Here is a 24270-nt window from a genome sequence, read left to right as displayed (position 1 = left end):
TTTGACTTGAAGCATCATAAAAACTCAAACTCCCGGTTTTTTGAGTATATCTGAAAACTGAGTGTGTTAAAAAAAATTGATATGAAATAACGATGATTAAATTATGTGACTTTTATTATATGTCAAAAATTTTTTTTTCTAAAGCTTCTCGACAATTTTCGAATACGAATAAATGAATACGAATACGAATGAATGACGATAAGGACTACCACATCAGCGGTCCTCTGCAAATCCGATTAGTAGACTTTGCGAAGGACTTGAAAAATATCAAGTTCAAAGAAGCTCTAGTCAAGTTTTTCATTGATCATTGGAATAGTCAAGAGATGGCCGTTATTATTCGCAACAAAACAATCTATTTAAACCACAACTTGTGCTACGTCTTCAAAGTCGTCGATGGAATAGTGCAGAGAACAATCGATGATAAGCTCTCATGCTCAAGTCACGAAGAAGCCGACACGAACACAGTTTTCCTTGCCTGTCAATTGCCACAAGGTTCTACAACAATCATTCGAACATCAGACACAGATATTCTGGTCATTGTGTTGGCCAATGTGGAGCATTTGAACGAATCGGTTAGAGCGTGGATGGATCTCGGAGTCGGTAATGCACGTCGCTATATAGATGTTTCGGCACTGTCAGTTTCAGTTAGGCTCAATGCTTTCACGCGCACTGCCTGCTTTCCACGCTTTAACAGGATGCGATTTTAATCCAGCATTGTATAAACGAGGCAATATATTGAGAGGATATTTTGAGAAAATCTGAGATCTTTCAAAAAGCGCTCGCTGATGTAGGGTCCGATCGTTGTGATATCCAAACAATATTACATCTACATTTACGTTGGTTGCCTATCGCTTTATTGTCATTCTTAAAATCCCCGTTTTATCAAGGAGAAAGAAAGGAAAAAAAAGAAACCAAAAAAACCTTTTTCGGTCAGATTAAGAGAACCCACCAACATTTTTGTCAGATTAAGAAAATATGCTTTCAGGATACCGAGATAAACCTCCCCTATGAAAATCTGACGCGCTCGAGTATTTCAAAAAAACTTTTTTTTTTTGCATTTTCAAAAATTCATCGTAACTTATCGTCACGCCGAAATCGTCAGTTTTTTTAAAGGGAGCTTCCTTGGGGCCTACTTAACACCCCTTCCGAAAATCTGACGAGTAATTTTTTTTTTTTTGCATTTTTGACTACTTTATATTCCTACCCCCACCACGCAAACCGGCAGATTAGTATACCGTTGTTATCAGAGGCACTTGGGGCATACGTAGTATGAATATCTGACGCGCTCGAGAATGCCCAAGTAACTGTTTTTTTTAACATTTTTGAAAAACCGTACACGCCATACCCACCGCTAAAATGGTTTTTACCATACGAGCTTTTCTTTTCGAAATTATTTTATCTTTCGATTTTGATAGGTCTCGACGGCGCTGTTGAATTACGCCATTTAGCTACCTCGCCTCCCTAACTATAGTTATAAGGTCCCGTTTTACCCTTTGGGTACGGAACCCTAAAACACACTATAGCTATGTAAGTAATAAGGTATACAAATAATACTAAATTGATAATTATTTGATAATATTGTATTTTCAAAAAAGCTATGAACTAACGAACCTGAAAGGAACACATTAGTTAAAACATAATTAATTGTGATGCAGCCAATAAATAATTTAACAAATAGTTTCGTTAAGTTTCAAATTATTTTTTACACACAAATATGTACAGCAAGTGGCAAAATTGCATGAACACATTATTCATGAATTAAGTCGTAAAGCGGATATGCACTAAGGAGCGTAGGTAAATAAAATATAAGTATTTTAACATAATATTGTAAAGTTAGCTCCTAACTACATGAGGCCTCTGGTATGCGTCTTAATAACTTTTTAAAGGCCTGAGTGGACGCTCGAAGCGGAGCGTTCGGCGGGGCGTGCAGCGTGGCGTCGGGCTCACAAGTGCCGTGAGCAGCGTGCACTAAGGCCGCTCCTATACGCTTGCATTTGTTTAACATGCACGCCGCACGCCCCGCCCCGCTGCACGCCCAACTCGAGCGTCCACTCAGGCCTTACACTTAGGTAAGTTCACTGAAGACCTTCTACAAGCTCTTTAGTCGCGTTTGTACACATACTCCTAGTAGGTCGGTAGAGCAGAAGGAGCGAAGCTCTTCCTTTCTGACTGTGTCTTGAGCGCCGTACGTATACAAATACGAGAGTTCTTGCTACATGACGGTCTTCCCCACATCGACCTTAGGTATATACCTACCTAAAGTTAGTATACTTTATTATATAGTATTGCTTCTGTTTCACATTACACTATCGTATCGAGGTAAATGTACTATACATAATACTTATCATATAGGTATATAACTACAAGTTTGAGAACTATTTCTAATACTGGCACAAGTATTATTTGAACTATGAGTTATATCTAGGTCAAAGTTTCTCAAACTTATAACCCCACGAACAAACCACTTTCGCGTTTTTTCAAAAGTACAAATGGTGTTATTGCGAATCCTTTACAATCACAGCCGAACTTCTGGGGGTTCGCGTAGCGCGCCCGACTTTGAGAAACCCTGACCTAGAACTAAAACAAAGTCATGCGCACGCATTGGCAGTCCGAGAGACTTGCCTAGGCGGGAGAACTTTTATTGTGTAACTAAGGGTTCCAAAAACAAAACAACTGCTTCTGGGGCTTAGAAGGTAAAAAAGTGCCCACATCAAAATTATTTATTTTATCAGCACTCCCTACCTTATATAGGTTTTCAATAATATCAATGATGTCATAGGTCCATAAAGAGTAATTCCATTTTACAATACAATAAGCACCATTAAATTTCATTTTTCTAGACAATCACACCCTTTTAAATTTAACTTTTAAAACTAAACAAAAACTCGTGACTATTCTTAAAATAATTATTGAGATTTGGTGAAATTACTAACTTAAAAACTTATATGGACTAACATCAACTTATTGTGTTTTCTAACGAAAATGTTAGATATAGGTAGGTAGCGAGAAATATTTAACTGCCAATTTTGTTGTTAATCCAAACTATGCAGCAGTGGCAGCTAAAGATATCATAATTAAGAGATGCCACGAATATTCGGCAACTATTCGGTATTCAGCCACTTGCCGAATATTAGATACCTTTTCAGCAGAATACTGCCTACTATTCGGCCGAATACCGAATATCTGTTGCACCTTCCTACGTTACCTAAGTTAATAAATACGAAGACCCTTTTTTGAGTACAAAATATTTTATTTTTATCATGGGACTGACTTGATTGACTCTAACTACATTCATTAATTCTGTTCAACAAAAATATATCTTAGCTAATGTTGTCCTCTGTTGGCTTACAGATTGTGACAGGGCCGGATTTAGGGGAGGGCAACCGGGGCCTCCACAAAAGAAACTTCGGAAAATTTACGGTTTAATTTGAAAATAATTTGGGACCAGGGGGCCTCCACTCCTTTATTGCCCGAGGCCTCCAGACCTCTAAATCCGGCATTCAATTGTGATTCAAAATGTGCGCATGTCGTGGCAGACCCTCCAACGTGCAGTTTCTATAAAAAAAAATACTGTCAGAGGCACCATTATTCGACGCCTGAGTTGTTATTAAAAACCTACATTTGGTTTCTAGTATCAGATTCTTTGATGTTTATCACTATATATTACGTTAGATAACATATTCACATTAATCACACCTATTTCAACTTAAAATATTATAAAAATAACATTATTTTAGATCTTTAAAAAGCCAATAATAATTCAAATGAACAAATGTCAAATATTTTTATTGAATCGTTCAAACGAAGAAATACACGATATATCTATGTAGGTAGTCAAAATCCAAACGCAGATTTAAAACTTTAAATTCATTTCTATTAGGTACTAAAATACTCACAAAAATACAGAAAGCAAGTTAAAACTCACTAAAATGATTAAATGTGATAAATCACTAAAATTATTGGTTCCGTGGAGTTTATGAAAAACAAACCACAATGCATGTCTTAAGTAATCAAGACTATGAATACTTAATAATCAAAATGCATTACATTACTTCCCGTCTTTCTACAGAGATTTTAAATAAGTTACAAGGTGTCGGGATACGGGGAATAGTGCATAAGTGGTTTGTGTCATACCTCAAAAACCGAGTACAATGTGTAGAAATCGAATACTGTGATAATATAACTGGAAACATAAATAAGGTCAGATCAAGTATAATAAACGTTAAAAGGTCCATACCTCAAGGCAGTGTGTTAGGGTGCATATTGTTATTAATTTATATAAATGATCTACCAAAAATTATAGATTCACCAAGCGTTTTGTTTGCTGATGATATATCCGTTGTGTTTCCGTGCTCAAGCGTTAGTAACTGTAAATTTTACCTTAATAGTACCCTTTCTAAATTAGAATCTTGGCTAACTGACCATAATCTCCAAATAAACTACAACAAAACCAAACTAATGCAGTTCAGGCCTTATCAAAAAAAAACCCTTAACAATAGATATTTCATTTAAAAATAATAAGTTAGAATCTGTAAATACGTTTTCATTGCTAGGATTAAATATAGACTCACATATAAATTGGAAGGACCACATATAACAATTAATTAGTAGATTATCCCGATTTACGTATGCACTGCATGAATTAAAAAAGACTACGAATATAACAACTGCTTTAACAGCCTACCATGCTTATGCTCACACCTTGTTCCGCTATGGCATATTGCTTTGGGGAAATAGCACGATTGTAAACAGTCTGTTCACTGTACAAAAAAAGTGTATCAGAATAATAATAAATATAAAACAAATGCACAGTTGTCGAACCTATTTCAAGGAGCTAGGCATCTTAACACTAACGTGCTTATATATATTAGAAATATGTAAATTTGTAAAAGCCCATAGCCATCTTTTCTTACAAGCCAAAGAACGACACACAAAACCGCTAAACCTCCGAAACAATAACAACCTCGCGCTACCCACATCCAACCTAACATTATATCATTCAGGACCTCACATGATGTGCACTAAAATATATAACAAAATTCCACAAGCAATAATATCAATAGCAAAACCTAAATCATTTGAAACCGCCTTAAATAATTATTTATTAGATAAAAGTTATTATTCTTTGAAGGAGTTTTTTGAAGATACCTTTCCGACAAAATAGAATGCTAGACTCTGTGCAATGTAATTACTTATAGTATAAGAATAAATTGCTGTGCCCTTACAGGGTCTGTATTCAATGTAATATGTGAGCAATAAAGATGTTATGAGTTAAGATGTTATGAGTATACCTGGGTGCCTAGCAAGTTGCCAATCGCTTGCGCCGTAGCGAACGAAACGGTAATCTCTCTCTATCACTCTTCCATATTAGTGCCACAGGACATTAGCCTTTCGTTCGCTACAGAGCTTAAATGACTATTGACCGCTACTAGGGTTGACGTATGAAATAATGGAATATATTGACAAAAGTCCGTCCGGAATTCTGACATTTCCTGGACGGTCATTTTTCCAACGTCTATGTTCACGGAATTCACACGATTTATCGTCACGATAAAACGGAATATACTTTTAACTGAATGAGATTATATGTGATCGTTTATATACTATCGTGGACCATATCATCTACGATTTACCGTTACCATTACCACGATAAAGTATAAAAGCGTGCATTAAATCCCTTATTCCAAACCTTTTGTGGGCAATAACCCCTACATACTAACATATGCTGTAGCTACAGTATAACCTCTCTTTACTCTGCTCAGCTCCAGACTTTTCGCTAACTTCTAGAGACTATGGCAACCCTTTAGCAAAACAGACACAAATAAACTATTTTCGATTTCCACTTAGCTCCGAGGGGCCCGGGACATACATTCCGAGCCCCTGGCTTTGCAGCCGATACTAATTATAAATGTAAAACTTTTATAAATTGTCCTTATTCTTTAGAGCGTTGGATAGAAAATATTGGCTGAGTTTTACATATTTACGTTGCGATTTGACCTTATTAGAAATAAACCTAACACTAATTTGTGAGCGTCATATATTGGTAGCTACAGCCTGACCTTCCCTTTCTTCTATCCGACTCCAAACTTTTAGCTAGCTTCTAGTGCTTATTTGGGGTTTATAAAGAACCCTGAGCTCGCTAAGTCCCCTTACAATCCTGACAAAGGACCAAGAGTCCTGACATGTTAGGGAAAAATCCTGACGCATGGCAACTCCATACGTTAGTGACCAACGATGTAGGGTGGAAAAAAAACTAGTGACAATCCGTAGGTAATAAATAATACTAGTTTCGCGTGACTGACCAAGTGTATACAGAGTGTATCGATACCAAGGTCCGACCCGTACTAATATTTTTATATGACGACGGCGGTCAATGAGACGTACATCGAACAAAGACACAACGACTATGAGTGGACCTTATCTACAATATTGTCACTGTATTTCAAGAGTCACACGAAAAAGCCGCTTTCATACAATTGAAGTTACACTCTCATTTTCAAAACGACATGCTTAAATTAAATGAACATTTACGTATCATATGCATATCTCTCTCTGGTAGTTTTCGTTGCTAAAAATTGTTATAGAAAAAAAATAGCGAGTTAGCGAGTAAACATTTGTATGTAAAACTTATCCTCGAACTAATTTACTGTTCTTTATATCCTGCTACCCTAAGGTTGTCTGGAAGAGATCGCTTACAGCGATAAGACCGCCTGTTGCTACCTTTCTTTACATTGTAAATCTGTCTTCTTTGTGGTGCAATAAAGAATATTTACTTACTTACTTAATTTCTTTGTTTGGCCGCGGCTAGGTGTGACTCTTAACAACTAAGATACGCGAGGCCACGCTTTATACATGACTGTTTAAATTTTTGTACGACTTTTAGAATTGTAAAATGAAGTAGGTGGTAGCTATTCGGTTCTGACTTCTTCTAGCAAGGGCTTTTGATCTTTATCCTTCATAGGTTCATTCAGGATCGCATTATTCACTGGATTTTTCATATACATCCCCACCGCTACACTGACTAGACATATAGATGTCACTGTGCCCCAAGTGATCAAAATATTAAACAATAAATAACAAACTACTGCTGTTATGACCAATTCTAGCGCACTGGCGTAAGTTTTTAATATAGAATTAAGATTCTTTAAGAAAAAGCTAGTCACTATACCTACTACGGCACTATTTACAATAATAAGTATCACAATAATATTTGCTAGCGAGCTAAAATCGTCAAAGACTGTTCCTAGTTCGCCTTTGAGCATAAGTATGAAGAAATTACAGATTACTGAGTCTAGATACATGAACACGTTTTGTAGAAATATGTCTACACTCGCGCCCTGCGTTTTTAGAAGATATTCGTTGTAAGTTCCGGCTAAGCATGAGCAGAAATTCTGGAAGTTGATGGATAAGAAGTAGATGTTGAATACTTGCGACCAGACGTCGGTTTCTCCGGTTTTGGACTGGACTGAGGCAGCGTCGAAGTTCTTGAGTATGCAGCCGAGGGTCAGGATGCCCAGAGACACCCATTGCATTAGCGTCAACTTCTTTTGGAAGAGACACTGAAACGAACGGATTGGCAGGTTAGAAGCAATTCAAGAGCTAAAACAGGGTTGTACAGTCAGCATCAAAAGTAGCGGATCAATTTGCGTAATGTCTCTGAATGTAGAACATTTACATTGTGGGAGATACTTTTGATCGCCAGCTGTAAAGATATATCCCATAGTGTCCCACTGCTGGGCAAAGGCCTCTCCCCTGGTTCTCCATAACTCCCGATTTTGTGCTTCCTCAAGCTAGTTGTAAAGGAAGGTGTCATAGTCGTCTCGCCGTCTCCTCACTGGCTTACCCCGCCTACGCTTCTCTTCTGGCATCCGCTTGGTGGTTAGTATAACATAGTTATCTACCTGGAAAAGTATAGCAGACAGCATCACATGGAACTGCAGTAGTAGGAGGTCGGGTCGTAGTGCGAGAGGTTAACGAAGGTCAATTTCCTGTAGAAGCAGTACAGCAGAAAAGTGATGAAGTACAGCAGCAGCAACTTGTAGTTCAAGGCCAGGGGCCTTTGATAAGAACCGAGTAACAAACAACAAAGCGACGGACAACTATTAAGTTAGTACTACATAAAGAGGCCACGTAAATAAAAACCCAACGGCGTCTCATTTAATCCTACTGTTAATTAACGAGAGCTTTGTCATTCATTACTTGTCTCTCGATGAAATTAACATACTCTTACCTACATATTTACTACCTGCCCTATGACTATGATGGCAGATGATAGAGCTGTGACGGACCTTCAGCCACCCCAAATATTACTACCACTAACGTTGTAAGAAGCTCGTGGCGAACATATACCGCTGGAGCTCTAGGTGAACTTAGCTGATGCAAAGTAGCGTAGAATAGGGAAAAACGGCGTTCTATATGTAAGTAAGAATAGGTATCTACCTGGAAAAGTATAGCGGTGAGCACGATCCGGAACTGCAGCAGTATGTAGTAGGAGGTCGGATCGTAGTGCGAGAGGTTCACGAAGGCCAAGTTGTTGTAGAAGCAGTACAGCAGCGAGGGGATGAAGTACAGCAGCAGCAACTTGTAGTTCAAGGCTACCGCTCGGAAAATGTGTGGTTTGTCACTGAAACAACATTATCACATACTGTTAGCCTTATAGTAATATATCGTACTTAAATTTTGACACCCGAAGCTGTGCGTGAGATGCTATGGCTTACGCTCCAGGTCATAGCCCCTTTTGGGCAGTGTTCGACCGAAACTGGATTATATGACGAAGCCTAAAACGAAGGTTCGGTTTTGCTCTAGGTTTGTCCGAAACTGAAACTTCGGTCGGACATTACCGCTTCGGCGCAGCCAAAAGTTTCGGAAGTGTTTTGGAAAAAACCGACCGAAACTTCGGCCGGACACTACTTTTGGCCCTAGGACAGGGGTCGGTAAACATGGGAAGAGAAGAGACAATCGCAGTAGAAATCATCAGTTTAAAGTAGGTATCTCAATTATCTCAAAGAGTACATGTTGTGTGTTTCAACGAGCCACAATGGCAGGTACAAAGTGCTAGCGAGCCGCGTTTTGCCGACCCTTGCCTTAGAAAAAACGCCCCGAATGTTGGGTGAAACCCAGACATTTTATGTTAGAGGAAATTCTACCAACCTAACTTTTGTGATAAAAATAACGATTTTAATGGGTAAAGTTACCTATGAACCTTTTTGCGTTGACAATTTAAGTAAAACTAAATTATTTAAATTGTCAATCTACTATATTATGTTACTATTGATTATTATTCAATTCTACTCTAAACATTAAACAGCAAAATAAAGCAGCAACAACATAGGTTCATTAGAAAATACGTTGTAAATTTAATGTGCATTTAATCTAGGTACTAGTTTAATTACGTACTTATCTAATTTCACACATTCGCTACAGTAATAGCTGATAGCACGCTGTGACGGCCAATCTACCACCTACATATTTATGTAATTTAAGGCGCTCTTATAGTCGGATTTTAGGTTTTTGAGGGGGTGAAGCAGACGAAGTGGCAGAGCAGGCAGGCGGGCGCCCCGCGCGCCGCGCCCGGAGCACGCCTACGTCCTTATTCTGACGCCATCCGTATTCTGGTTTGTTAGTTCTCGAATCTTTTCCGGAAATTTATATTGATTATGATTTTTACTCAATGAAATTAAAAATTAGATAATTATATACAATACTAAAGTATACCGCGGCAAACTGATAACCTAGTAAAATGATACCAAATAATTTTCTGACGAAAAAATATTACTTACCAATTCAGACAAAAGTTACAACCGTCTTAAATCATATATAGACCACTTAGTTGACCTTAAAAATGCAATAAAAGTCAATTTCGGGCAAGTAGTGAAAAAAGGAAGAATACTAGTAAAGCTAAGTAATTTGTGGGAGTGAACGTGGAAAGGTAGATTTTTTGCAGGTACTGAGATAACACAAAACAAAAGCATAAGGTATGCATAAGCATATAATTATATGGTAGCTCCAAAAAGTAGATAAAGCTTGCTATCTTCACAAAAAAGAACCATGACTCTAACTGTAACGACTATTTCTTTATTTATTTTTTGAATTGACGACGATTATAAACTTTCAATGCCAAGGTCGAGAAAATTGCTTTTTTTATATATATCATTTAAAGTTTATAATGGCAAAAAACACACTTCTATTTCGAAGTTATATAGTAATGGGCATAATTGACTGACTTTAATCAATGTCTAATACAGAAGCAGTCTGTTGTCTGTCTGCTCTGTCTCTAATCAAATATTACAAGTATATTTGACCCACTGAGGTTTCAGATGAAGTTGAAAATCTGCAAATATATGTAAGTAGGGTGGCAATGAAATATTATGGTACCATCGAACTGATCTGATGATTGAGAGAGGAGGTGGCCATAGAAACTCTGTGTAAAAACATCGCAACCTAATTGCGTTTGAGGTTGTTAGAATTATCTCGATAAGTATTATTTTCCTGTGGAACGAAGTACGATTAAGACCTGTTCCGTATAGTCTTTTACAAGAACACATTAATATACAAAACTTTCCGATGAACAAAATTATTTTATCTATAACTATGTTATTTATCCCTTCAAATGGCGGCCCACCACTCACGGGTTGATGCGAAAGCCAGTAAGCTGTCGGCCACCTGTCACTGTTGCTAGGTTTGATTAGTTAGGTGCGTGTGGCGAAATACATAAACATTACAATAATTTAATTGTTCTATTCGAATACCGTATTTAATGCTTATTCTAACGATATATGCTTCAATATAATATACTGTTATATATAGATAAGCTTAAATAGTTGTATTTGTAATATTCTCTAAATCCGCGCTGAACACCCAACGGGGCCCGGCCACTTGACTACTTTTCACGTTGTCGCTGCCGCCACTTGAAGGGATATATTATAGGCCTTGACTAGTGATTCATTTCAAAATAAACCACCCACCCGCACCCTAATACGAAAATGAAGAAAATATCTTTTGTGAAACTTTCAATCGATTTTCCACTAATATTTTGTATTGGCAGGAAAAATAGCAAAATCATATCACAAAGACATAACAAAGGTCCAAGGTTTCAAAGAAGAAGGTAAAATCATTGCTGAGACCTGAAATTGGCGGCAGAATGTTATCGAAATTTATACTAGAAAAAAGAAATAAAATGTCACCATTTTTCATACAAATTAGAAATAGCATGGTATAAAAGTACTTATTCATATAATTTTACCAAACTTGTACAAAGGGTTTTATGTTTAGCACTAACAAAAGTGGAATTAAGTGACATTCTTGAATTTATAGAATAATTAACCAGTGAAATAAAAATATTGGCGAAAGGTACAAATATATCCGAACTGCGAAAATTTTGTATGGGACTTGAAGGGTAAATATCGCTCCTGCTCACCTTACAAAATCAAATAATTGATAAATGTTGTAAATAAAGTCTTATATGATGACGACCGGTTTGGCCTAGTAGGTAGTGACCCTGCCTACGAAGCTGATGGTCCCGGGTTCAAATCCTGGTAAGGGCATTTATTCGTGTGATGAGCATGGATATTTGTTCCTGAGTCATGGGTGTTTTCTATGTATTTAAGTATTTATAAATATTTATATATTATATATATCGTTCTCTAAGTACCCTCAACACAAGCCTTATTGAGCTTACTGTGGGACTTAGTCAATTTGTGTAATAATATCCTATAATATTTATTTATTTATTATTATTATTATTTATTATGTATACCATGATACATTAAAATATGAAAGTTAATAAACCAGAAATCCAAATTCAGTAGTAGTTCTTGTATAAAGACTTAACGGAACAGGCTATATAACACAAAACTATTACGCATCCACAAAAACGCATGTAACTCGGAAACTTAAAGTCGTGAAATGGCACCTTTCACTAAGTACTCCCACATATTTGAATTCAGTATATCTCCTGCATCCTGTATGTATTAAAATTGAAGCTGTTCCAATATAAAGACTGATATAAATTAAACAAGCGAATTAATTTATTTGTTTACGTTTAAAAATAGGTATTCAATTTGCTTATTACTGCAATAGCCGTTTAAAATATTTTATCATTTCTCATGCTCTGAAAGTGGGTCTTTGTTGTTGTCAAAAGAGTGCAGAAAAGTTACTGCTCTAGAGAGAGTCTAGAGCACTGTACGTTCTTAGTACGTTTGTTTCTTTTTTACGATAAGCATTTCAAATTTTGGTTTTAAATGGATTCGATGTACCATTTCCATTCTGATAATTAACTACCCATTCCATAAATAATTATGTTTTACCTAAATGTACGAGTATAATTAAAAGTACCCCTCACGAAATACTACTGAAGTTTATATTTAGCCGTGTTTGTTTACTTTTACTCTCCTCGTATTAAAAATGAAAAGTAGAGTGTTTAACTCGGGTGCAAGGCACCATTTCACCCTTTGGTTAATCGTGGCTGAATGCCGGACGATGCGTGTGTAAAACTTGTCAAAAAAGATAATATGACGGACGGATGTCTGAAATGTCACCGTATTTAAGAATCAAGTACCTTAAACTTAGTTTTTTCTTCATAAGTGTGATGAAAACATTGTGTGTATAACATATTTGTGTATTTACAGTGTGATTATCCATTTTATGTAACGTCCGCTAAACTAGCACAGGTCCGACGCTGACAGTGGTCACGGGCGTACTGGCGTACTGACGGTATTGCCGTGCAGGGTAACGTTTAGTAGGCAAAACGTTGAATTCATAATTATGAATGAAAAGTTTAACGCACCGATAAAATGACAAGCAAAATCATAGTTACTTAAAAGCTATCGAATGAAGTAAATTTCATATTGATATTCGTCATAGTACTTCTAAAATATCGGAAAGGATACAATTTTAAGCATATTTTCAAAGCAATAATCTATCGAGAAAAAGATGAGCCCTCGTGTTTCTGACAAGCGTACGGCTAGTTCAAGGACTGAAGTTACACATACTAGAAAATAACCAATGAAATCTTTGTAAAAGCTTGTAAATATCGATTTAAAAACAGCGCATTTTACTATACACCGCGCCTTAAGTAATTATGCCGGGCGTTGCAGTTACGCGGTTATCACACTGACGAGCGTGACAGTCCTATGCGCGTATATACTGATGTCCCGCTCGCACACCGCAGCGGCATACGATCCGCATCCAATGTGAAGGCCGCGTTGGTCTCATTTTTTTGGACTAATGATGATATAAAAAAATTGTACTACCGACTGGAAGACGAGGTTAAAGTCGGTTAGTTAGAGTTGGGTGGTCAATACAATTTATAAATTATGTAATTATTTTTATCTGAGTATGGAAGTTAGGGAAGCATAAGCATATAGCATATATTAGCCGCCCCAGTTCTAAGTTAAAAGCAATTGTTGTTTAACGCGGTTAAAAAGAATTTAGCTGCATCACTTTATCAATTCATGTTAGGGGTGTCAACTGCAAAAAAAAAATATTATCAAAAACTCTTGGCAGTGAATGTGATCAATTGTTGATTAATGTTACTATCTACAATAAACAAAGGATAAGATAGTACCATTAATCAATGAAATTGCCTAATAAATGAAAATGATTGTCCCAAGCATGGGAAAAACAGTGAAAAATTCTACCCAAATTGTTCAAAGATACTTGTAATAATTACTTACAATACACTTCATTGGGCACCAAACGGAATTTTACATGAAAAGAAATGAAATTTAATGGAATTTAACAGGAAGCTTTATTAGTCTAATGGTAATTCTTGATGTTTCTACAATATGTCTGAGTTGGGTAAGTAAAGAGAGGTTATTCCCACTAGTTACCATCAAGTTGTAACCAATGGTAGCTACTGAGATTTTTTTCACACCTTTTACCACTGGTAACTACTGGTTTTTTTGCCAATACTGGGATTTTTTTTCCCAGTAGTTACCACCATAATATTATTAGAGTTAAATATTAATAAAAAAAATCAATAATTATAAGTCGATTAGTGTTTCAGTAAACTGCCTTAAGTGATCACAAATATTAAAACTGTTTTACCGGTGCAAGTGCACCAAGTAAGTTGGTGGGTTACCACCAACTTACTTGGTGCACTTAAACACCACTCCACTAGTTATAGTGGGATTTTTTTCCCAGTAGTTACCACTGGTGAAAGGTAGGGCAAAAATCCCAGTAGTAACCACAACTTGGTGGTAACTAATGAGAATAACCCGTAAAGAGCAAATTATTACTTCATCATAGGTACCAGACTCAAGGTATGACTATGTAACATATTTCAAGTCTCTGACTAACAACTCCTTTCTAATTAAGAGTCATACGAACCTAACCACCACAATACAATCGAGGTTACAATCTTATTTTAAAAAGACTTTCTGAAAAGACATGGAAATACCATTCAAGTAACATATATCTATGTCTGGTATAGTTCTTGTCATCAATGATGACGCGCAGATTTGTCAAATGTAACCTTTAATAACATGACAGTACGAGTTAAGGCACGCGTCTTAGTGAATGACTCGATCAATACTAGTTTTCGTTGGTAGAAATTAGGCGGGTCCACACAGAGCGAAGATACGCGCGAGGCAATATTATAATTTTTAGTAACATAAACTAGGATCAGACATAGATAATGTTATGTAAATATAAGAACACAATTAGGGAAAAAAAATTTTACCTATGAAGGTGCACAGCTTTATAATAAATTACCGTCTGATCTGAGGGAGACAGGCTCATTAAATGCATTTAAAATTAAATTATCAGAATACATTTGAAACCACTACCCACCTTAAAAAAAAAAAAAAACATGAGCGTGTACCTTTCGTGTGACTTTGTATGCTATCTTAATTAAGATTACTTTTACTTTATAACTCTGTTCTCGTGTAAGTGACTTGTACGTCTTTTATGAGAATAAATATCTTTAAACCTAAACCTAAATGTTCATGCAAAGTTTCATGTATTATTAAGGCATGTTGTTGTAAAATAGAGCTAACTTTGAGCGGCTTTTTGTCGGCGGGTTGGTGTGACTCTTAAGAGTGGTACAGCTACTTTTTAGCTACAACCACTATATAGTGATCCAAGTAGCATAAATTTAATATTTTTTACATATTTTACTTCCTCTGTTTTAAAGGTGGTTATTAAATAAGTTCTTTGCCAAAAAAGAATATTTTGATACAAGCTTTTGTTGCTGACTATATTTTTCTTTCAACAAATAAATAAATATTTTAGGACATTATTACACAAATTGACTAAGACCCACAGTAAGCTCAATAAGGTTTGTGTTGAGGGTACTTAGACAATGATATATATAATATATAAATATGGGCAGGGTCACTACCCACTAGGCCAGACCGGTCGTCATAATCAACAGGAAACTAATATTCACTAAGACAATTGGAACAAACCCAAACACAATTAGGTTGCATTGTTTTATCACAGAGTTCCTATGGCTACCTCCTGTTTCCATCATCAGATTTGCTAAATGATACCATAATATTGCATTGTTATCCAATTTATATATGTATAAAAAATTTCAGCTTCATCACAAACTGAGTAGGGGGTCAAATTTAACTTGCAAGATTTGACCCATACAAACAATATATTGCAAGTTAAATAAAAGCTTGTAAAATACTGTGGTGCAAACTGACAGTAGTTACTAAGTGGCCAGGAACTCCAGGATTATCTTGGTATTGATAAATCAACATCTGGCAACCCTAACCCAATTAAAATACCACAAAATTCTTTTTGTAAGAATTTTCAATGAGAATCAATTTTGATGTTTCCTATTGGATTAACTAGTGATATAATTTCAGCTATATTTTAGCTTGTTAGTACTACATACAAAAATGCATGGAATGAATGCTTTCAATACAACAGTAATAATAGAAATTGTAACTTTACAGTCATTGAAACACCAAAGTTATGATCATTTAGATAGATATCTAAATATCCAGATAAATAACTAAATGATAGTTAAATATTATAATAACACTGGTATTTCAATGTATGAATTGGTAATTTAGTAAATCACATTAACTCCCCTAAGGCATGTCAAAAAAATGGTTTTGAATTAGAATAAATAATAGGGGAAATCAAATTCAATTTCTGTCAAGTTCTTTCATTATGAAATGGAACAAGACTGTTCCAATTGAAAACACTTAATTAAGTTAAAGTTTTCTGAATCGTTAAGGAAGAAACTGGTCCTTAGGAGGATTACAGTAGAGTCCATTTATAACGCCATTCAATCCAATTGCGATTTACATTACACATTTTATTATGTTTTATTACATTATGGAAAGTAATATTTAACCAAATCAATACTATCACATGTATGCGGCAGCAACGGGTTGATTTTGCCAGATACAGTTTAAGTGCATTGCCACAAATTGCCAGAGAAAAAGAGTTAATAATATATTAACCGAGTCTAACATAATAAATACCTATAGTAGCTTTATCTTAATTATAGCTTCATATTAAAAGGACTCTGCTCATATTTCTGAATCACTAGTTTTGGCAAAAATATAAATGAATCATACTTTCGTCTATACGAGTAGAGTGTGGCAGACGCCACAAGTTTCAGCAGCTCAGTCAGAAACACGACCAGGGTTGTATTATACGAATATCCTCCATTTGCGTTCTTAGATGCAGTCACGAACACACCTGAAACGTAAAACAATACAAACATTCATGTTTGTAACAAGAAATAATGCTCAATCGCCTATTGTCGTACAGTCAAGTGCAAAAATATGTATCGAATAAATCGTCTCATAAATATGGTACTACGCTCTTATTACACTGGAATAAGATGCTTTGGGACATATTTTTGAGTAAGATGTGTACACCCATATTTTTACACTTAACTGTACTGTAGGTAAATACAATTTCTGGGAAAGAGGAGAGGAAGTATGTAAATCGATAACGCTATGGTCAGCATAGCCAGCACAGAAGTTTTTGATAAGGAAATTAGCCTACTATGACTAATAGTAAATTATGAAACTTACCTTGAAATACAAATAATATTATGTACAAAGCAAAAATAATAAATCCCTCTTTATTGGGGAATAAGTCTTGCAGTGCTTTCATTTTAAGTCCATCACTTCCCGTTCACACACCACAACTAACTACAAAAATTAAACTTAAAATTATTTACAGATCCGGATTTTCCGAAATGAGTCGCGAACTCGCGAAGCAGTGTTGTCACATACAATTTTGCCGAAATGGTAGAACAGGGTGCAAAAATAGGTAGAAATGGGTGGAATTTAAAATGAAAAATAGGTAGATCTACCACTCAATATAAGTACATTTTTATGATTAAAATGTTTTGAATTATTTATAAGTTTTTAATATTGTGACGTTAGTACACGTGTTCATTAAAGAAATTGAAACATAAGTTAGGATTTCCATTGTTTGTAGGTAATAAACCTGCTTGTATAATCTGTTTCTTTGGCAAGTTTTCATTAAATCAAATCTAAATTCGGTAGAAATTAGGTAATGTTCCGTCACATGTATTGAGAATTGCTTACAATTGTACCATTTTGAAAAATAGGTAGATTTCAGGCCGAGGGAGGTAGATAGGTAGAACGCAGGTAAAATAGGTAGATCTACCAAAAAGTAGGTAGATGTGACAACACTGTCGCGAAGGAAACAAAAACAAACAAATGAGCAAGATAGGAGACCTTGAGTAGTCCAAATTGAATCGAAATCAAAATGATTTTTAATCCCATGAATGAAAAGAAAAACAATTATCACCTGTAACAAACTAATTTAATAAGAATTATTTCTCGATAAATTAGGTTTCAAGAAGTTTGTGATATTAAGTAAATAAATCGGCTTTCAAGTAAATCAAGAGTTCCTGTACCATGGTTTGGACCGTGGCCATGTGACATGTGACAATGACATTTGTTGATTAATTCAAGACATTGTTTTAACAGCCTTGAGCGTCACGTTTTAAGCATAAAATAATCGATTATTTTGCTTCCCTTAGTCCATCCTTATCCTTAGTCATTTGATGACAGTTGGACACAGCTGACAATATAGTACTGTCATACATGGCATTGATTTTATTATTGTGTTGAAATTACCTAAAAATGAAATAGATTGTTCATGAGCACGGGTGATATAATCAACTATCATTATTAAAATTATACATTCCGAAATTTAAGCGCTTGATCATCGGTGGTTGTAAAACACCAATAGTGATTTGGGCTTGTGACAATGGAAGAAGACGACAGCACTTGGTAAATAAATAAACGCAATTCGTTGTCGAATAATGCAGTTTTTTACTATTATATGCTTATAATGATGTAAATACATCTAGACATTTATTTTTCCCTTAATTATCTGTATATCGAGTATGACCTAATTGATTAAGACTTATATTGTAGGGCTGTATTGTAGGACTGCAAGACATTCTTATCTTTTCCGTGACCCGATAAGCAGTGAACGCGTTAATATTAAGTGTTTAATTTGTATTTTCAGGTTGATTGAACTGGAATCGGCGCTTCTCGATGGATGCTCAGCTCACGAAATAAACATGCTCACAAAAGGTAAAAAGATTCCAGAAAGCCTGCGTCCTGACGTGTGGCTTCTCTGTCTCAATTGCCAAGACGCTACCAATCAGCTATTGCTCTTTGATGAAATCTTTGATTTGGCCAATCAGAATGAACTGAGAGATGATGTGAAGAAGTTTGTAAAAAGTCTGGGTAATGATGATGATGATAAACTCTCAGTAATTTCTGACATTGAATCAATAATCACATTTTACTGCAAATCCAAATCCATTCAATATATCTCCAATAATGGTTGGATTGAAATTTTATTGCCATTGTTGAGTTTAAAATTACCAAGGGCAGATACATACAATTTGTTTGAGAAAGTGATAAATCTATACATTCCAAAAGGCTGTACCAAGAATGGTGTACCATTCCATATACTGCGATTGGTTTTACAATATCATGACCCGGAGCTGTGTTCATTCTTGGATACCAAAAGGATAACTCCGGAGCAGTACTGCCTGCCGTGGCTCAGGTCTCTCTTTGCTGGAACATGCAGTTTGGATGTTGTTCTCTTCATGTGGGACTTATATTTTCAGAGATCTGATCCCTTCTTCATTTTCTTTCTCTGTCTAATTATGATAATAAACTCCAGAGAACAACTGCTTCAAATGAAGAATGAAGACAAATCTGAAATCATAGAAACTCTGAGTAGAATGCCGGCAGATTTGGAAGCGCCAGATGTTTCAGATTTTTGCTCATTAGCTCACTATTATTCTTTAAAAACACCAGTTTCATTCCGAGATGATGTCCTAGATGTATTGTTTTCAACAAATGGCCTTGAGATTAACTCTAAACTTTATTCTCAAGCCCTGTGTCTTCCAGTAGCAGTCCATGAACTCATAGAAAGTGCTACAGTAGATGCATCAGATATTGATAGTGTTAAGTACTTCTTGGTTGATTGCCGACCAGCAGAGCAATACAATGCTGGGCACTTATCTACTGCCTTCCATTTGGATTGCAATCTCATGCTCCAAGAGCCTAATGCATTTAATACTGCAGTACAAGGTTTACTCAATGCACAGAGGCAGGCATTGGCCGCTGGATCATTGGCCGCCGGTGAACATCTGTGTTTCGTTGGTTCTGGAAGGACAGAGGAGGACAGCTATGCACATATGGTGATAGCGTCATTTTTAAAAAGGAATACCAAATATATCTCAATGCTGGATGGTGGATTTGTAGCCATACATGACTATTTTGGTCCCCACATGACAGATTGTTTGGAAGAACACAACCCGGCTTCATGCCTAGTCTGTGCCCCACAAAACAACAATGAAGGAGTTGAATCACACCAAAGTAACACAAGAGACAATGCACCAGCCATACAGTTGTTTAGTAAACTTTCATCAGCAATGAAGGCTAAAAGCCAAGAAGTTAAAGGCAAGTTGATAGAATATATTGTTAATCCAAATGCTACTGGAGGCATAGGAGAATGGCATGTTTCTGCCAGCGACAGGAAAGAACAGAGGTACCGGAATGTTCCTCCGGTGTTCAGTATTAATGATGAAGATGATGATTCTCGTTCAGATTCTAGAAAGGACTTGACAGACTCAGATATGTTGGAAGAAACCGTGGATCTTAACACATTCCTAAAAGAGCACAATGTCATCGATAATTTCTTGTGTCAAGAGGTTCTATTGAACGGTTACATGTATGATTCATGCTTAGTTGTTACCGAGACACATTTAATAGTTCTCCGAGACATCCCCAACAAGCGGGGCATGTACAAGGTGCTGTCTCGAAGGCCGCTGTCGACCATTGTGAAGATAACGGCGAAAAAGCGTCACCCAGAACTAATTACATTCAAGTACGGCGTGCCGGATGGAGATAACTTGCTAATTAAGGATATGGATCGCTTTTTGATACCCAACGCTTCGCTGGCGACTAAAGTGGTATCTAACCAGATAGTCCAACAGTTGGACAACAAATAAACTATTTAATGGTAGAATGATTCAAAAAGGTACTATAAATTCGCCTCAGTATTCGATTTTGAACCCTATTAGAGTAATATAAGCTTTATTATTGTATTTTCCTTGCTGAGGAAAATCTAGATGTTGATCTTTAATTTTACAAATTATTAAAGTCTATTAAGTCTACAATAAATATTTGATAGTCTGCCTAACGAGGTTTAGAGCATTTACTTCTTTATAAAATATTTGTGTTGTAAAAAACTCACTTTGCTTTCATTTGCACATATTTGATGTTAATTACTATTTTGAAACATAGCTAAGCTACGTATTTAATATTAAAACTAGTTTTAGTGCTTAATGCAAGTATTTAAGTTTCTAGTTCAGAACGAACTAAACATCAACCGTTTTAAAGCATCGAAAATGGTTACCTATCGTTATTTTCTTTTTCATTGTTCTTGAATGTAGTTACCATCCTTTGTATAGGTAAAGTTATAACTTAAATAAATAATTAACTTGAATAACCCCTGAGTACCTATTAGGGCTAACATTTTATAACGAGTCCTTGAAATATTAAAGAATAGAGTGTTATTTGAATGAGAAATCGATAATTATTAAATTATTCAATATAATTATGCATTTATTTCGATGTATATGTTATAAATGAGTCTGATTGTGTATATTTTTTATACTAGTACTTAATTTAGCTAGTTTTCTTAGCTTGGCTTTAGTTTTTTTATATGTATATTTAACTGTACACACCAAAAAGCCAAAATCTTGCGTCTACTAGTCCGATATTGCACAACTTACCCATCATTGATGTAAAAAAAAAAATCACATGTTTTGTGAATTTACATACCTTGTAGCACGTAGCACGAAATAAACTTTGAGCCAGCACTTCTACAATAAAGGTATATCTAGGTCTAGGTATCTAGCCTATCATTCAGCTGTGAACGAGGAAGAGGATTTTAAGGAGTCGTGAATATAACACTTAAAACTTTCGCGTTTTGGTCACGTACTGAACACTAAATCATAAATTGAGACGGGTCTATTGCTAATTTATCATGTTTACTTTTATTTCGAACGTTTCGGTGCAAGTTACACTGGTCTTGGTCGCGGATAACTGATGTCTCAGGAAAAGACGAAAGTATATGAAAAAGTTGGGCGTAGCACTAACCACCAATTCAAACCACCCATCTTACTTCTTGCTTCCGATGGCCCTACAACCCTTTGTGGGTCTTGGCCTCCTCCACTTTCTTCCTCCAGTTGTCGCGATCCTTGGAAACCTTCCTCCAGTTGGTATACTTCCTCATCCCCCTAAGATCTTCCACACAGTCCAGCTACCTACCTTTTACCACTAGGCCTTTTCTGTTGTGGTGTCCACCTTGTCATAATTTTTGGAGCTCTCATATCGGGCATCCTTTCGAGGTGACCTGCCCATCTCAGCTGGGATTTGCAAGACCTAACAATGGTCTCCTTTTTAAATCAGAGCTTCAAGTTCATGGTTCATGGCGATGCCGGTAACTACCGTCAGGCTTCTTCGGACCATACATTTTTCGTAGCACTTTCCTCTCGAAACCGCAAGCTTTCCATCTTACCATCTTACTTATTACCTACATACAACCGTCACAACGCGAGAAAAAGAAAAACGAAATAAATTCGAGTTAGACCCGTTACAAATTATGACTTGGTATGCGTGGTATGAGTTATCGTGCCTATAGATGGCGTTAGACACTCTGTCAAAGTAACATACATGCTTTTAAGTGAGGTGTGTATTAGCAACAGATAATTTGAAATAGAGTAGATTGTCAAAGAAAACTTTGTAGCCACAGTAAATTTATTGCCATCTTTCGACACTTGATTAAAACTTTTAGAACGCCATTTGACCCTGATCCTTATGCTTTCACTGATATGTGTTAAATTTGTTAAATATCAGTGGCGCCATTTAACCGGGCATAGGCCAAAGGTTATGGCGCCATCGCTCGAAACGATGCCGCCATACCTTTGGCCTTTGACCTATTAGATGGCGCTACTTTTTGATATTTAACAAGTTTAAAACATACCTATCAGTGAAAATAAGGCTCAAAGTCAAATGGCGTTCTAAAAGTTTTAATCATGTGTCGAAAGATGGCAGTAAATTTACTGTGGCTAAAAGTTTTCTTTGACAATCCACCTCTATTTGAAATTCTCTTTGATATTAGCTATCAATGGCGTTGTCGTGAGCATAACATTTATGCATATAACATAGCGGTCAAAAGATCACAGTCAATTAAGTATTCCAATTCATTTTAATAACAAATGTATAAGTGTATATTGTATTGATACTTCTTTACCTAATTAAAAGATTGATTGTTAGAAATTATTGCATACTTACACTTGAGAACTATGTAAGTAGATAATTATTACGTGTTTAATTATACAATAAATTATTCTTGCGTTACTGAATTTGGTCTTTTCTTATCTTATCTCTTTTTTTAAATGCCACATCTGTGGAAAACATGCATATGGCCCGCCTGATGGTAAGCACAGTGACCGTAGCCTATGGACGCCTGCAACTCCGGAGGTATAACATGCGCGTTGCCGAATCTTAACCCTATTTATTTTTAGTAACTGTGTTACTATTGATTAGTGTAACCAAAGATTCATGGGTTGTAGAAAATGTGTAAAGTCTAAGATAAATTCACATTTCGAATTTACAGAGTAATGTACCTAGAGGGCCCTGTACGTTTTCGTACAACCCTCTAGTTGTCAACCAGATTTACGAACAAGAGGAATTATTATTATAAAAACAAAAAAAGCGGCCAAGTGCGAGTCGGACTCGCCCGTGAAGCGTTCCGTACCATTTATGACGTATTAAAAAAAACTACTTACTAGATCTCGTTCAAACCAATTTTCGGTGGAAGTTTGCATGGTAATGTATATCATATAGTTTTTTTTAGATTTTTCATTATGTTATTTTAGAAGTTACGGGACACACACACACACACACACACACACACACACATTTTACCACTTTGGAAGTGCCTCACGCGCAAACTATTCAGTTTAGAAAAAAATGATATTAGAAACCTCAATATCATTTTTGAAGACCTATCCATAGATACCCCACACGTATGGGTTTGATGAAAAAAAAATTTGCGCTGGCGAATTTTTTGCACAAAAACTCAGCCTCACTGTGCAGAGGGGGAACGCGGCCAGTGTTCTGGGAACAATGCCTCAGGCTAATTTAGGTTTAGATTGTTGATTATGTAGTTATAGAAAAAAATTGATTAAAGAAATTTGAAAAAAAAAACTTAATTAATAATAATTATAAAAGGGCCTCAAAGATTGGATGGGTTCTGTATTGTTATCTGTTTAGATAATTTTTAATTTTAATTTTATTGTTAGTTATGTAACATCCTGTGACAGGGACAACATAATAAATAACTATCAATACTATCATGATGTCCCTGTCACACGATGTTGTATAACATTTTATAACAGCCAATGCGGGAGCACCAAAACTTAGGGTTAAAATTGTTAAAAACATCCTGTATACAAGGAGCAGGTATGCTATTAGTGTAGGACCGGTCACGTCTAAAAATATAGATACGGACGACAAAGTGGCAAAAATATGTATACACGTTAATATATGGGCAATAAGGTCGTGTATAGGTACATATTTTTGGGACTTTGTTCGTATCCATAGTTTTAGACGTGACGGTATTTATAAAATAAAACAACCACTTTATTGTAACTGATAAATTCTTTTAATCCTTAAATTATTCGTTAAGTTTGATGAGTCGAAATGTTTAATTACATAGAGAGCC

At 35.9% G+C, this 24270-nt stretch overlaps 2 protein-coding genes across 5 annotated transcripts; one reads left to right on the top strand and one right to left on the bottom strand.

Moving 5' to 3' along the window:
• Positions 1-1562: 1562 nt before the first annotated feature.
• Positions 1563-17417, bottom strand: LOC133515324 (UDP-galactose transporter senju). Of its 4 annotated transcripts, none has more exons than XM_061847787.1 (5): positions 17004-17417; positions 16539-16662; positions 8440-8623; positions 7428-7559; positions 1563-3555 (listed from the first exon to the last, which is right to left on the bottom strand). In XM_061847787.1, the coding sequence occupies exons 1-5, from the start codon at positions 17083-17085 to the stop codon at positions 3370-3372; spliced, it is 708 nt and encodes a 235-aa protein (XP_061703771.1). In that variant the 5' UTR covers positions 17086-17417; the 3' UTR covers positions 1563-3369. The 4 variants fall into 4 exon arrangements, 2 of the variants coding, with proteins under 2 accessions (XP_061703771.1, XP_061703770.1); XR_009799009.1 differs by lacking the exon at positions 1563-3555 and adding an exon at positions 3769-5826 and having other exon boundaries at positions 5870-7559; XR_009799010.1 differs by lacking the exon at positions 1563-3555 and adding an exon at positions 3769-6638 and having other exon boundaries at positions 6782-7559.
• Positions 17418-17944: 527 nt separating this feature from the next.
• LOC133515323 (TBC1 domain family member 23) lies at positions 17945-22906 on the top strand. Its single transcript, XM_061847785.1, has 2 exons — positions 17945-18239; positions 18481-22906. Exons 1-2 carry the CDS (start codon positions 18217-18219, stop codon positions 20483-20485), a joined length of 2028 nt encoding a protein of 675 aa, XP_061703769.1. The 5' UTR covers positions 17945-18216; the 3' UTR covers positions 20486-22906.
• The last annotated feature ends 1364 nt before the right edge of the window (positions 22907-24270 follow it).

This window comes from Cydia pomonella, chromosome 2 (genome assembly GCF_033807575.1).
Source record: "Cydia pomonella isolate Wapato2018A chromosome 2, ilCydPomo1, whole genome shotgun sequence".
In the NCBI taxonomy this organism is placed as follows: domain Eukaryota; kingdom Metazoa; phylum Arthropoda; class Insecta; order Lepidoptera; family Tortricidae; genus Cydia; species Cydia pomonella.
Note: the sequence above shows the minus strand (reverse complement) of the source record. Positions and strands in the feature narration are given on the sequence as shown.